At 38.1% G+C, this 16,270-nt stretch overlaps 1 protein-coding gene across 1 annotated transcript; it reads right to left on the bottom strand.

Annotated features, from left to right (window-relative positions):
• Positions 1–855: 855 nt before the first annotated feature.
• Positions 856–13,847, bottom strand: LOC108679888 (ubiquitin-conjugating enzyme E2 J1). Its single transcript, XM_018168630.2, has 5 exons — positions 13,294–13,847; positions 6,668–6,873; positions 5,834–6,024; positions 5,190–5,319; positions 856–4,937 (listed from the first exon to the last, which is right to left on the bottom strand). The coding sequence occupies exons 1-5, from the start codon at positions 13,322–13,324 to the stop codon at positions 4,269–4,271; spliced, it is 1,227 nt and encodes a 408-aa protein (XP_018024119.1). The 5' UTR covers positions 13,325–13,847; the 3' UTR covers positions 856–4,268.
• Between the last annotated feature and the right edge of the window lie 2,423 nt (positions 13,848–16,270).

Genomic DNA, 16,270 nt, shown 5'->3' with positions numbered 1-16,270 from the left:
TAACCTACATCCTTGCGACATTATATTAAAAATTGTTAATGAAACCTGCTTTTCTATTGTGGGTAACTATTGTGATAAAATAGAATAACTGAGCAATGTTCGAGACGATATGTTCTTTACACCGTAACTTGAACATCTGCCTGAACGAATTAAAAATGCTGATGTACCAAAATTATTCTTTGAACATTGAGAGTTCAGTAATTTAAACACTCTCCTTGATTCTTGAAACCTTCAACGTTTAGTAATTTTGCTGTAACGCATAGTATGGCAGCGCCGTAAGAAAGTAAAAAATCAGTCTCGACTTCAGCCCGTTGCTGAACATCGTTCAGTGTTCATCAACACCAATTCAGAGTTACCGAAAACACATCACGTCGAGCTTGTTAACGATGTACACCCTGGCCAGACGTTCTGCCCGGCCTGTCCGACACGCCCTGCCAGTGCCCTAAGCTCGCCACCAGATCAAGGACACAAGCCCTCGACACATTAGGCCCGCAACAACCCTCACTTGACAGCGCCTTGCCGGACATGAGGGTGGCAGGAAGCCGGGAACTAACGCGCAGTTACTCCTTTATGGCTACTGTTGGCGAGGTGAGCTTGAAAAAAAATTTTAGGAAAGTGCTAAAATGAAAGCTATATAACACTGTAGGATCGTACATGAGCAGTACAAAACTTAAGTATATCGTGCCCCATTATCAAATTTAACCATAACCACAGAACAAATGGTGGTTAAAACTTCTCCTAGGGTTCATGGCCACACTCGTCAATCATTAATCAAGTTTGGGCCCCAATTTCAAAGGATTCTGATATCACGCGATCTTATGATGTTCCAAGTTTGCGGTGAAAAATGAAATAACATTTTCATTTTTTTCGTCATTTTGATTGTTTATTAGGCAGTAAATACTGGAACAGAAACTATTTCCATAAATCAATCGGAATATCTTCCGAATTAGTGACAGTAGTGAAGATATCATGAAACAGAAAAACCACTCCCGCATAAATAAAAACAAAAATTACGGGAATTCTCAGCTCTCAAGCTATGCCGCAACATAAATAAATAAATAAATAATGCACATCAAGATAAGTTGAAAGGTCAAATCGTCACAAATTTGCCGGGGATATAATGTATTTATTTATCAAAAATTAAAAAAAAATTACCAGTGCGACGAAGGGGCGGTGTTAAGCTGTGTTAGCAGTTCCGAAAAGGAAGCATCTCTCAACGAAATCGCAGTTTGGACTTGGTCTAAATACCATCCAGAAATTTACATAGAAGTGACGTGTTCATGCGATGAATAGGTTTCCTAAAGCACAAGCGAAAGCATCTTCAGGTAAGTTCAAAACTGCTCGGTACTTCAAACCAGAAAAGGCAGCTTTTCAACCCTAACAACATATGCTCAAACTCACGGAACGAACATTGCCAGATTATTTCACTCACAGGGTGATCGCCACTCATGGATAAATCCATCAAAGTCGTAGTAACTCAATATACTAAATGGCAATACATTAATATAGTTTTTTTTATTAATTATAGTTAAGAAGATATATACTACTGGAATAAATTTTAAATTATTCAAGTTATCGTAAAATAATATCCGAATTATGACAGGACAAATGATGAGTAACTTCATTATCACCGATTCATTCGCTCTCTAGTTACAATGTTTCGACAGCAGGACGACAGAGCGGTTTTGGAAGTTCACGGATGACACGGATAATAAACTGAAGCTAACGTAAATATGGACACGCAATTTCAGCATAATTAATAATTTTAAACGAAATGAACAACAAAACCCAAGATACATCGACAAAACAAATACAAAAACAGGTTTTGAACGAAAAATTACATTCTCATTGGCAGACTGGCATTGAATTAATAAGGTTTAATTCGATGCCTTAAACAGAGACGTAGTAAATTCCACGTAATTATTACTGAAAAAAGGCTAATTTAACGGAAGATCTTGGTTACTCTATTCCGGTTACTAGCAGGTCACGCCAAGAGCAACAGAAGGCCACAAAGAATAAACCCACATAATTTAAATTGAAACTGAATAAAAATGGCACAAAATGTAACACGGCATTGCAGACAGCCGAATGTCAAACGAGTGATTTCATCTGCGATGTGTAACACTTACATCTGCAATGCGAACGCCGACATCGTAGCAGCACACGGAGATAAGCGATATAGAGAATAAGTACGGACTACAGAAACACATCAAGGTGACGATTGAACACTAAACTATTTTACCAGCGCAGACCTGGTAAGAATAAAATAGACAAAACTTTCCCATGCAAGCTGACAGTTCCATACGCAAACTAACCCTGCATGGCCTTCTTCGAGCTTGGCGATGAGACTGGTGACGTTTCAGAGGAGTGGATTAGTGAAGCTACTGACGTGGTCCAATGAACCATCCCCAATATAATTAGAACACGTAACATAATAACCACCAAGTCAGTTGCCAAAACAGGTCTAATATAATAGATTACTCAGAATAGTTATAAAAAATCCACTATGTTTCAATTCAACAATATTGCACTACCTCTCAATTGTTAAAAAATATTCATCATGAATCATGTACTTATAGTTAAAAATGAGATTTCAAATTAAATCAAGTTATTTAATTTTGTGTCAATGAAGTCTTAAGAATTAATATGAACTGAAGTTCAATAGAAAATCTGCTTCCGGATTTGGAATACATGATGTAAAAGCATCGAAAAAAAAATTCATTCAATATTCGTGGCTGTGAAATACGTATATGGCGATTAAGTACCTATAAAAAATATAATAATATAAGGGTATATAGAGATTATTAAGAAATATAATATCGACATAAGTCCACAACAAATGCATGTATAGCCCCATATAAACCAAGCGAATGTTCGAGATGCATTGCTACAATCATCCATTCAAATACATCTCATATCATGAACAAAGTAGAGAATTAGTTATTGCCTTATTGGAAACATCCGCCTCTTGTTCGTAAACAAGACTTGAGATAAAACTAGATCTAATCAGCCTATCTGATGTAGACTTGTTTTTGTAGCAGTGCTTCATAACATTAGCTTTGGTTGTTTTACCATCGCTCTATCTAAGCTCGTTCAACGCAAGCTGCACTAGAGACTTTCCTAGTTGAGATGACCCCACAGCTTAACTCAACGACAAGCACATATGCAGGGTTGTGGCACAGCTGCATGACAAAAGTTCGGTGCGTATGATATCGCCATACAAGTAAGAGAATTTAATAATCTTACTGAAATAGATTTACGCAGGCGACAGGGCAATGTTAGAGAAAAACATCAATGCGAACATTCCAACATTTGATTAGAATTTAGATCGATTAAGATCGATGACAATGATTTAAATATCGTTCTGATGAGGGTCAGTTCGCAGACTCGGCAACTGACGTCGTCCGTTCCTTTATTCAGGGGCATACGTATATAATGACGCAGAGCTAATGGCCACAGAATTGAAGAGAAGAAAATGAGCACCAGAATAAAGTTGAAATTAATTCATTGAATACCACAACCGAAGCAAGTTTCAATTGATTAATCCAGAAAATTTGAACAATCAGAACGCAATTATGAAGAAAGACATGGACATCAGAAGACAAACGTCCAATGACCACAAGCATATGACCCCCGAAATCAAGAGTTAAATCCAGTTAGAAGAAAATACAGCTTTAAAAATTCCAAATAACTTCTTCCGATGTCAGTCATTGAGTAGTTTATGAAATATCAAATACAATAACGTGCAAACAGATTATTATCACGACCATAAAACATTTAAGAAACGTTCAAAACTAATGATTAGCTATAGGAATAATATAAATATTTAAAACAGCAGTCAAAAGGACAATTTGAAAATTTGGTGCAAGAATTACTGTTTGCCTTGTGGATCAGCTGATCAGTGCATCATATCATAATTAAATGCCGTTACCTAGCCTAGATAACTATTGCTTAGTATCACTGCCATAACCAAACACGCAAACATTAAATAAAAAGTAAACAAGCAATACCCATCCGAGAGCGGGACTGGCCACATCATTTTAAATGCCTGCAGAAGAACATGGACGTACTTAGAATGACAAAATAAGATACAATAATGGAAATTAATTATTATGTACGTGTATTTCGTAATTTTTCTGAAAATATGACGTGGAATTTCATTTCGAGCACTTTATTGCTTAGAAAAATTAAGACCTAACCGTCTGCTCTAGAAAACACGTGCTTTGGTGGTACAATATGAAAGCAATACATATCTACCGTTTGCAGATTCAAGTGTTAGGATAGAATTCTTCGTGATCTACATCAAACACAAAAAGTTCGTCATTTTCGTGTGCAGTAGAGGTGGCAATGAGGACTCTTCTCATGACGAGGGCAGTGAGTAGCGCGATGCACAGCACCAGAAGGCAGCTCACGGTCCTGTTGATGAGCGCCTCAGACGCGACGGGTGGGGGCGGCTGGCTGGGCCTCGGCAGCCTGACCGTTGATGGAGGCACAACGCCTGCACCACTGACGCTATTCTCTTCAGACGAGACTCTTGCACTGGCGTTGCATCTCTGGTTTAGAAGGCTAGGACTGTTGAACGAAGATTCAGGTGAACTTGTAATATGATTACTAGAAACATTAGAAACGGAATCAGTAGAGGATGCACAGCTATTAGGAACCGTCAATGTAGAATCGGGTGGCGTGGTCACGCAATCATTAATAACAGTCTCTTTTGCAGTTTCTAAGAAGACAGCTTTAGTAGCAGCCTCAGGTGAAGGAAATGTAAAAGCGTCTGTTGTTGTCGGCTCAGCATTTGAAGTCACGGGACTAATGCTTGCAGCAGACGTTGACGAAGACTCTGACACTGGCTTGCCATTGGTGTCAGCTGAATCTTGGACCGGCTGACACTCTTCCTGAGTTCTTTGAACTTCACTATCAGCAGAAGATGCGAGAGGCTGGAATGTAATAATTGTTTTTTTTTTTAATTCAAAACATGCACAATTTATTAGTTAAAAACGGTATGCAAATCAAAATAATAAGTTTTTATCAATAACTATAATTTTAACTACAAATAAGCTCGTTAGTTATTCTAAACTACAATTAGGCTCGCCTCATATATCCTCCCAAAACATTGTGATGTAGATAGAGATTTTAATCACAAGTAATACCAGTTTCTCTCAACATTTAAGTTTTTATTTAGCGCTAACCTTCTCAGTGACGGTCATCTCACGGGAGATCTGTTGTGCTTCCTGGCTGATCTGCTGGGCGTTGAGGGACGTGCGAGGCAGAAGCACAGTCGATATCTGGCCGCACACTTCACAGTCTTGGCTCCATGACCTGAGAATATTTAGCTACATAAGCCAAGCATATCAAATTTCAGCAACTGTAGCCAAAGTATTGTCATGAAATCCGGATAAAACTACAGGAAAAGCATAGACAATACAATACACCTAACTGCAAACATCAACTCCATGAGCAAACATTTGATTAGTTAAAAATTTCCAAGAAAGTACAGAAAAAATAACAGTTATTCAGTCCTACACTGCTTCAAAGATTTTGTTTCATATGGCATCACACCTCACAATTGACAAGTCAATATAAATTCATTAAACTTCACTACAATCGCATATGATGAAAAAAACGAATATGATTATCATGGACTAAACAGATGTTAATGATACCACATTCAACACCTAGCATGATATGATCCTACATGTGAACAAATAATTCAACAAGTTTTAATGTCAAGAATGAACATAAATTTTGAACTAAAGAAGGGAATGTATTCAGAGGTGCATTATTCTCTCAACATGTCACAATGATACATTAAGTATTAAAGAGCTTGACTGACTTCTTGGCCAAGATTCTTCGCTCAGCAGGCGAGTACTGCAGGCCAGCTATTGTGCCCAGACCACTGCTGGGCATGTAACCAATGATGGCCAGAAGAGCTGTGCGGATACTCCAAGATGGCCGCCATGATTCTGGATGATATCCGCTTATGGACAGGCAGATCTTCTTGTTGGTTTCAAAGCGACCATTTTGCTGCAATAAAAATTAATGCTAGAGCAGAAATATAATTAGTTATCTAAACAAAGATCAAGCAATTTCACAATGATAGAAGTTCATCACAAAATCTATTTATGACAACCAAATTTCTAATTGAGATCACCTAAAGCCAGAAATATCTAATGGAATTCTTAAAAACGACAAGCAAAGAAGTTAACATATAAAATTATAAATTTAACTGAAATGAAAAAAATTAATACCACTAAATTCAAGGGGTCATGCGCAGTAATTATTAAAAGAAATACAGTAAAAACAAGAGAAATTTGTTGACAAATCCAGGGTTTACAAAAATTTGAAAGGGTCACATTAGATGATTAGAGGTGACATGACATTCAAGTGAACAACAGCTAAGTAAGCAAAAAAATCATAATGAAGCAGAACAAAGGCCCCATGAAATTGGTATACATAGCCAGGCTGTATAGCATAGCAAAATCTGCAATATTCATTGAAGAAGGATTTATAATATCAAAAAGAAAGTCATTTACTTTTTTTGGACATGGAATAAAAAAATTGCCCCCAATGAAAATTTTGTAGGATTCAAACTGTCATGTAACTGACTAAACAATGAACTGATGTGGCACTACGAATATGATAACCTAGAAATTAGAGTGTATCTTACAGTTATGAAAATAATATCTGGTGGTTTCATAGGGTACTCGCTGGGGAGGATAATGCGTCCATGGTAAATGCCTTCCTCAAATTCTGTGTTGACTGGACCTCTTAGGGTAAAATGCCACTCAAACAGATTGTCTTCCAGTGGTTGGGCAAAATACTCTTCAGTTGGTTTGTGCAACTCTTGAGCCTCTCGCAGAAGACGTTTCACAGCTGTAAAATAAAGAAAATGAGCAACACTTGGCAATTTATTAATAAGATTTTAATAGCAAGCCTTCATAGAAAATGCATGTTGTGATGACAAGAGCAAAGCTAATGGCAGTGCAATCATAATTGACACCTTGCAATTAGTAATCAATCAAATTCTTTACATTGAAAACAGGACTTTTCATAAAATAAATACCTTCCACAAACATTTGTTTTGTCAGCTCACAGAATAATTTGCATAATAAATAAACTTTTTCAAAGAAATGTGCCTTTAGCAGGTGTAACACATTAAACTGATTCTAATGAACCTAAGTAAGGAACACCCATAAAAACACATTTACAGTAGAACCTCAATTAGCAAAGGCTCCTTGTTAATGAAAAAATCATTAAACAACAAAAAATTTTGATTATATTTACCTCACTCAGTTAAAAAAAAATTCCATTAAAAAATTAGTGCATCATTGGTCATCACAATATTGTGCAGAGAATGTCATAGATAGAATTGTGCACTGGGCAACATAAAATGAAAAGTAATTAACCTAAACTAAGATTTATTTCTCTAAAAAATATGATGATTGTCACTAGAATATTCCTTTCTGTTTCAGGTATGTTTTTACTATCTTCTTATTGTAATGGGGAATTCACTTGACCCAATTAAAATGGAGTGAAATTACAATCCATCCTGTAAGCATACAGATACATAAAAGTGCTATACGGCTGCTGATATGAAGCTTGCAGTGGACAAGGTTGTTGTAAATGCTCAATGGCATGTTCATGGATACAGTAATATCACATCAATAATACGGTAATGTATGGATATGGTAATATAGGTATCAATTAAGGAAAAACAAGTAAAAATCACAGAAAATGTCATTTATTATACATTTACAAAGGAAAAGAATGATTACAGATTACTGTTAGTAATAACGTAGATGAGTACACTCTGCATGCTTCAAACGTTTTAAAGTTGAGTTTTATTTCAAGTGTCCCGGATTGCCCCGTTCCCAGGGGTAATTCAGGATGCTTTTATTTTGCATGTGGCACCTTACGAATAGCATATGGAATTTTTTTAAAGATGCCATGCAATAGCCCTTGCAGAGCCTTAAAATGAACCCAAACTAGTTTATGAAATGTTTCATGGTAAGAAGTTATCAATGAAAAATGCTCAAAACCGTCCCTTATAACCCTGTTTGATGGTAATATTGATGGCACAAGTTGTGTAAATTTTGGGCCAAAAAAATTAGCACATAGATCATAAATGTTTTTTTTTTTGGTCTTGGGAGTCAGGACAATGGAAATAATTCATTTTAATGCCACAAATGAAATAAATATTATTTTGATTTTACTCAATTGTAAACTTTAGAAAGTGGTAGATAAAATTCTTCAGATAGCTTTTTATCAAAGTGAAAAACAATACTAAGAAGCTCAATCAATGGATTCTGCAGATTTTCCAGTTTGGCAGGAGCCCTTAGTAAGGATTGTAATTTTTTCTACCTATTACTAAAATCCCTCAGCTCCGAAGTGAGAAGCTTTCAATACATTTGGAAACCCAATCCACCCAGTTGAGCACTTTTTATTTTAGCAACAGCTACCATAGGAGGTCATTCATCTAGTGGGAATCCCACAGTTCTGATAATGGAAGGAAAGTGGCAGACATGTTTTGAAAAGTAGATATTTTCCACGGTCCACACCAATTCCATGCCATGCCTTAGTCACCTTACAGATGTCTTTCTTACATTACAACAATTACATTCAGAGAAGTCAAGCAGAACTCAGAAGCCACCCATGGTTGCGAATGAGACCAAAATGCACCTGCTTTGCTTTGTGGCATCTCCAATTTTTTTCAGAAATGCCATTCAATAGCCCTAAAAATATGGGAATTACCAATTGGAACAGGGTAATTCGGACAATTGAAATAAAACATTATTTTAAAATGATTGAAACATGCAGTGTACCTACCACTCGAACATTACTAACAGTACTCTGGAGTCCTCCTCTTCCTTTGTGGATTGTGTAGATGTAGAATAAATGACATTTTCTGTGATTTGTACTCATTTTACCTTNCTGTAAGCTTACAGGACTGGGCTCGTAATTTCACACCATTCTAATTCGGTCAAGTGAATTCAATGTAACAAAAAAATTGTAAAAAGCATATATATACCTGAAAGAGAAAGGAATATTTTAGTGACAAACATCCTATTTTTTGGAAAAATAAATCATAGTTTAGGCTAATTACTTCTCATTCTATGTTGCATGGTGCACAATTTTATCTATGACATCCTGTGCACAATTTTGTGATGACCAATGATGCATAAATTTTTCATCAAGTGAAATTTTTTTGCTGAGCAAGGTAAATGCAATCAAAATTCTTTGTTGTTAATCAATTTTTTTAACAGGTGCATTTGCTAACAAAGATTCTACTGTAAATGCATTTTAGAGGTATCCCATATTACCCCAGTGGACTGAGGGGAGTGTCCCTTATTACCCTGTTGTGCAGAAGTGGCAGCCATTTTGTTTTGGTTTGAGATATAAAAATTCCGTCAGTGATGTTTTAAAGCCAACATTTGCTGCAGCTTTTTTTGCAAGCAAAAATTTTTAATACCTACTACAAATGTTTTTTTTTTTTACTACAGACTAGTTCAGAGCAGGTCGGGATAAGTCCTACTTTTTTCTGAAATATTGCGGCTCTAATATCATTTAATTTCAGTAGGTATGAAATCTCGTGGCTCTAACGTCATGTATTTTTGTTTCATTTAAAAAATCGCAGTTTGCACTTTTCAAACATGTCATTTCATAAAATTTTCAATTTCCGCAATCAGCAGTAGTTCAATGCTCCTGCCAAAAAATCCTGCAGAACGTAATGGTAACAAGTCAAGCCAAAACGTTTTGTTGAAGTTTGCATGGTTGCGGTCATGTCAGAGCAGTCAGACTGCATTATCACATGTTCAGTTGCCACTAAAGTAAAGACAAATATTACTTTTGCCGTTTCTCGGGTAAAATTAGAGATTTGGGGTAACAAGTGCAGTGCACAGCACAGCACAGGACATTGTAAATAAGTGGGCAGCTCAAAAAAGGCTCTTCATGGCCCAGGGTGCAGTAAGTGGTTGAATATTGCAAGATCTTTGGCTATGTGTCAGTAGCAAAATTTACCCCTTCAGAGGATCTTGCCAACACATTTGGATTGAAATTTTTGCATTTTAGATATTCGCCAGTCTTTGGCCAACTATTTAGAAAATAGTTGAAAATCTAAAAGACTGCAAGCACACACTCACAGTAAAGCTTGTCAGCATCCTGATACAGTAAGGTATCAGGATGCAGTGAAGCTTGTCAGGAAATCATTTGCAATGTGAGTATCAGCAAGTGTTGCAGTGCGCGGAGAGTAAGGGATATACTATCAAAGTTGTTAGCAGCATTTTCTTATTAAAAATTACCTGGCAATGCATCTTAAAAATGGCTGGCAACATTTTGGGCTAAAAATCCATATCTTGGCGATGCAGCTTGTGAATTCTACACACTGGTTCATGGCCAAGATAAAAGATTTTATTTCCGAGATTCATGGCTCAAGGAAAAGGAAGCATGGCTGGCAAATCCATAAGACCACGGCTCAAAAAATCCAGTTGTGGCTTACCACCAATTTCCAGAGGTGGGCAGTAGCACACTACATGTAGCGGCCGCTACATTTTCAGTAGCGGTAGCGGCTCTACATTTAAGGCAATGTAGCGGTAGCCCCCGCTACATATTTAAGTAGCGATACGAGGTTTTGCCGCTACAGCGCTACTGCTACATTTATAGACAAAGCCTTTAGATTTTACTTAAGGGGACCGGCTACCCTCTAACAAAACTTTTTTGTTTACAGACGGATCGTTTTGAAACTTTGTACACATATGTAAAACAGAAATCTAAGACCTTTTTGTTCATGTAAATTTAAAAAAATGAAAGAAAACGTGGAATTAATGGAAAACGGCAAATAAGGGGTACTCTAAGTTTATAACTTTTGCAAATCACATTCTACAATGTCTCGCGAGACACATATCATTCGATTTGTAATAACAATATTTAGCGACTGTGGAGCCCTGATTTTTCATTTTCATCGTTTTTTGTATTCGCGTTCTTCCCATTTTTTCACATTTTTAGCAGCCCCAACCCCTCCCCCTCCCATATATAAGTCAAACCATGCACATACTAAAAAAAAGCCTTTAAAGTCGCTAGGTATTGTTTTTACAAATCGAATGGTATGTCTCTCATTGCCGTAGCTTGAAAACTGTTAGAGTTATAATTTTTTTAAGATGGCTTTTTTGGATTTTTAAATTGTTCAGGGGAGCCAAACAAAGTAAAATTCATTGAAAACAGAAGAATATGCCCAAAATGTCTTGATATTGTAGCTCGCCCGTTACAATCTAGTGGATGTAGCGGTAGCGGTAGCGCCCGCTACATTTAGAGCATGTAGCGGTAGTGGCGCTACATTTCAAAGTAGCACTGCCCAGCTCTGCCAATTTCCAAGTAGATATATTCCAAGCCTGGCACAAAGCTTAGCAGAAAACTTTTTCAAAATATCACTTTTTATTATTTTTTCAGGGGTTTTTTAGAGCTAATAAATATTTGATTTCTCAACTTCCTTTATAGTTTATGCTACTATAGTACATAGATAGGAAAAAGATTGAAGTTTACACCACTATTTTTAGTTTGCAATATTTTTATTAGTTTTGCTGCATTAACATTTCTACACCGACCACCGTGACAGACGGCTGTCCTGATTTAGCCCGCCTGTCCATTATTACCCCATTTGACGGCCACTGTGCAGAGTGAACGAAGATTTAAAGACCTACGGCGATGCATTATCGGCAAAATTTTCGCCTTCAGAAGATCTTGCCGACACATTTAGATTGAAATTCTTGCATTTAATATATTTCTCAGTCTTCAGCCAACTATTTAGAAAAAAAGTAAGGTTTCCGGTACGTTGGATGGATTACGATGCAGTGAAGCTTGTCCGGAAATCAGTTGCGATGAGTTCCCGCAAAAAATGTAAACAACATTTTTTAGATTGCGTAGTTTCGGTCGCATTAGAGCGGTCAGACTGCTTTATTACTTGTTCAGTTGACACTTGCTATACAATCAGACTGTTTTTAGGATAAAATTAGTTATTTGGGGTAACACATGCATGCAACATTGAACCTTGTAAATAAGTTTGTGGCTTGTAAATAGTTTTTCATTACTCAGCGTAAATGGCTTTTCAGTAAAAACTACCAGGCGACACATCTTTAAAATAGTTGGTGACGCTTTGGGCTTAAAAACCCATATATTGGCAACGCTGCATCCACGCTCCACCCTCTGCACCCTGGGCTATGGGCTACATTCTAGTCTCTACAGCCTATGTCCTATGAGCCTAATAAATGCTGAAAAACCATTATGTTATTATATCATGTGTCATTGAATATTTGAATTTAAGGTAGGCCTAGTTGAGAATGTTATCAAAGATTACTTGTCTGCTCACTCTGCTACCATGGTCAGGAAGATGTGCCAGGTGCGCGGGAATTTATTTTGTCATTTTAACGACCTGCGCGGTGCGCCGTACTATGCTGGTAAAAAAATGCGCCGTGCGCCGTACTTTAGAAAGCTAAAATAGTTCTACTATTTTAGTCGACAATATACGCAACTCGCGAGTATATTGACTACGCGAGTCGAACTGACAATAATAAAATGTAAGACATGTCCGGGTTACTTCTGACTCTTCCGCTTGTCCGCCTTGTCGGATACGGAATGTACGGTAATCGTAAAGTGTGGCTATTATACATACAAAATGTTAACAGACGGTGTTCAGTGTTGCCATATGACTTAGGAGAAAATTTCTTCTAAAATAAAGTTCTAGATTTCTCATTCACCAAATTTCCATATCAAGAAAAATCATATATTATTGAAAGATAATTAAAGGCATACTGTACTGACTACTGACTACTGAGTAATGTGAGTATTACACCTGTTCCTCTACAAACTGCTCCTGCGCGGCAGCGCGACGTAGAATTGATGGCCAGGATTGCGCGAACACGTGCGCAAAGAGAATCAATTTTCATTACATTGCGACAACTGTGCACAGCAATAGCTTAAAAAAGTGAAAATGCGCAGGAAAATTCACCGAAAACATACATCATCCTGAGTGTGGCTCTGCTACAATAAAGTTATATATACTCAATGCAATTAACAAACACTGGCCTGCCTGCTTGATTCCAAAGATTAGGTAGGTACCTACCTAGCTTAGGCTAGCTAGCCTAGCCAGGCTAGCCTACCCTCTGAAGTCATAACTCTCATGATTACAAGAGAACATAAGTGATGTTTACAATTTTTTGAATAAAAAGTGAACACAAATGTATTAGCATCATAGCATGCAACTTGAAATTTACACCTTAAAATATATACAATTCTGATAATTACCTGGACATCTTGTATTGTAGCCTAATTCCATCTCTTCTGCTCGCGTGATGACGTAATCAAGCAGTAGAATGCTTAGCCTTATGCAGCAGCAGTACTTCAGGCTCCGTAGACGCAAACGGTTTACACTTTAGCTTTACGTTAGTCGGTATACAAAAATTATCTACGTTATTATTAATTCTTTCTTCCTTCCCTGAAATCAAAAGTAGCAACTTACGTAATTTAAGCTGAAAATGTCGCGTGTTTGTCTACTTAATCACTGTATGACTGTAATGTATTGTCACTTTGTCAGTTGTCATGAATCTGCAGTGTGCACTAAGCCTGACTTACTGACTAAGGACACTTGTCACTAATGACGACTGACAAAAGTAATTGAACGTGTTACATAATTTTGGAAACGCGTCCGCTTCCGTTTTGAAATTGTTTACGCGTCATTATTATAAATTTACTGTTGATATTCCTATTATCAATTTAATTCGTCATTATTTGGAGACCTAACAGTCATATTGTTTTTAACGCAGGATTATTATTTCAGAGCGATGAAGCTGTCGTTTGTCGTAGTCGTGCGTCCAAACCTAGAGTTTGGAAACGCTGTGTGGTCACCAGAAACTAGAAAAGGACACAAATTTAGTCGTGGGGGTTCAAAGACGTGCAACAACAAGGATAATTCCGGGCTTAAAAGGCAAGCCTTATGAAGAACGATTAAAGATTATGAATCTTCCAATCCTCTGTTATCGACGTCTGCGTGGTGACCTCATTGAATTTGAAGTATACAGGTATACCCACTGTTTATACAAGGTCCCAGAAGGATTACTAGAATTTGGAACAAGAACCATCACCAGAGGCCACGGCCATAAACTAAAAAAACTGCGTTTTAACACATTCATGCGACATTTCTTCTCGCCTCGAGTCACCGATATGTGGAACAGCCACCCTGACAGCATCGTTGACGCTCCGAGTATGAACGCCTTCAAGAACAGACTAGACGAAGCTTTGCAGGAGCATATGTTCAATCTTGAAATGCCTAGCGCCTTACGAGCCTTGCAATAAGTTCAGCAGCTATCTCAATCAATTCGTCAGTTATGGAAAGATCGGGTTCAAAAGGCCGGATTCTTTATGGAATCAAGTCACGAAAAGTACATGAATCGGCAACAGGCCAGGGGCCTATTTCTTCAGTGGCGACACTTCTATTCTATTCTATAACGTGCTTAAGAACACATTTTTACAATTTTCTATGATCAATATTTATCAATTTAACAGCCAAATTACGATTGGCATAGTGGTCAAATCGACATCTATGCTTTTGTGGTTTTATTTGTTGTTATTGACAGTTGAAAGACTAAGAAAAGCATCACATTGTTCATTTGTTTTAGAAGACGAAGAATACTGAAAGACAGGATCACTACGAGTACGAAGCATTCAAGACACTAAAGAGACAAGTGCTGCAGAGGTTGGGGAGCCAGTATTGGAGGTATGTTGAAAGTAACATCACGGAGGAGCAGGCTGAGCAGAAACCAATGCTTTTTGGTTTTGTGGTTAATCCAGATCGAATACATATCGTTGCATATCTTCCCTCAAAGAAGCAGGAAAGCTTGTCACGCACGACAAAGACAGAGCAGAAATTCTAAACCGGCAGTTTCAGTCCGCATTCACTAGCCGTGAGAATTCTTCAGAAGAGGAGTTCAAGACGAGGTGCCCGGTGACACCGCTGGACGGCTCATGGAGCAGGTACACGTTTCGATCGCTTGAGTTGAGACTGCTTCGTAATATCCCGTCCGGACCTGTTGGTCCGGACGGGATCAGCCTTCGTGTATTAAAGGGGTTGGCGGCAGAATTAGCCCCGTCGCTCCCCCTTCTGTACCAGATATCCCTTGATGCTGGAGTTGTGTCTGCGGACTGGAAGGCTGCGAACGTGTGCCCCGTGTGTAAGAAAGTTAACGGGGCTGAGGACAACAGAACGACCAGTATCCCTTAGAACGCTGGCCAGTATCCCTTAGAACGCTGACCAGTATCCCTTGTAAGATCTTGAAGGATATACTCGTCAGTGAGATGAATGCCTACAGTGAGAACCACAAAATTCTCTTTAAAGAAAAACATGGTATACGAAGGAGCAACTCCTGTGAGACTCAGATCTCATACAAGAATACTTGGATGACCTTGCAGCGAGGGAACAGCAATGGAAGATGTCCTTCCACTCTTATGGATGCTCCACGATCCATTTGAACCGCCGTAGTACGACTCAGGAGCGTGGATACATGCTTCATAGTTGCAGACTGATGGAGAGGTTCTAAGTGCAATACCAAGGAGTCACACTAAAAAAGAAGCAGAAGTGAGCCCCACAAATTTCTTACATCGCCAACAAGGTAAACTGTACCCTGGGCTTCATCCGACGAAACGTTAGGATCACCTGCAAATTCATCAAAGCAGCTGCCTATTAAACATTAGTCTGCCCCACACCGGAGTAAGTCATTTGCGTGTGGGAGCCTCAGTAATACCGCAGACGGTTTTGCCACCCTCGAAAGAGTGCAAAGTAGAGCAGCCCAGTTGGTATCGCATCGTTTTTGCCGGGCTTCCAGTGTAGATAACATGCTACACGACCTAGGATGACCAACGTTGCTAGCCAGCATGAACACCAGTCACCACCCCACCGTCAGCTGCTCAATGCAGAATGTCAGGAAGTCCCACGCTCAAATGTATGTCATCCCCTTCAGCAAAACTCAATACCGCCTGATGAAGAATTTCCTCTGAACCATATCCGAATGAAACCAGCTTCCTTTGGACGTAGTCTAGGTGCCATCGTCAGAAGCCTTTCAGGCAAGGGTTGCCTTCCACTAAATATAATGAAATGCATAAATTCAGAATCAAGAAGGCGCGAATTAACACTACACAATAACATAGGTATAGGTTTGATTGAAGACCAATGCGTACTTTTTATTAACAATTTTCTTATTGTTTTTTTTATATGCCGAACGAAATTTCT

This window comes from Hyalella azteca, unplaced genomic scaffold (assembly GCF_000764305.2).
Source record: "Hyalella azteca isolate HAZT.00-mixed unplaced genomic scaffold, Hazt_2.0.2 contig10100, whole genome shotgun sequence".
Classification (NCBI taxonomy): Eukaryota; Metazoa; Arthropoda; class Malacostraca; order Amphipoda; family Hyalellidae; genus Hyalella; species Hyalella azteca.
The sequence above is the reverse complement of the archived record's forward strand: the minus strand, read 5'-3'. Positions and strand labels throughout refer to the sequence as shown.

Bases quoted from the DNA above. Each gene is read 5' to 3' on its own strand.
- LOC108679888 (XM_018168630.2), bottom strand. From the start codon at position 13,324: ATGGAATTAGGCTACAATACAAGATGTCCAG. The intron at 6,874-13,293 runs GTAATTATCAGA...TTTATTTTACAG, and splicing joins CTACAATACAAGATGTCCAG to CTGTGAAACGTCTTCTGCGA. The intron at 5,320-5,833 runs GTCAGTCAAGCT...AAATATTCTCAG, and splicing joins CGAAGAATCTTGGCCAAGAA to GTCATGGAGCCAAGACTGTG.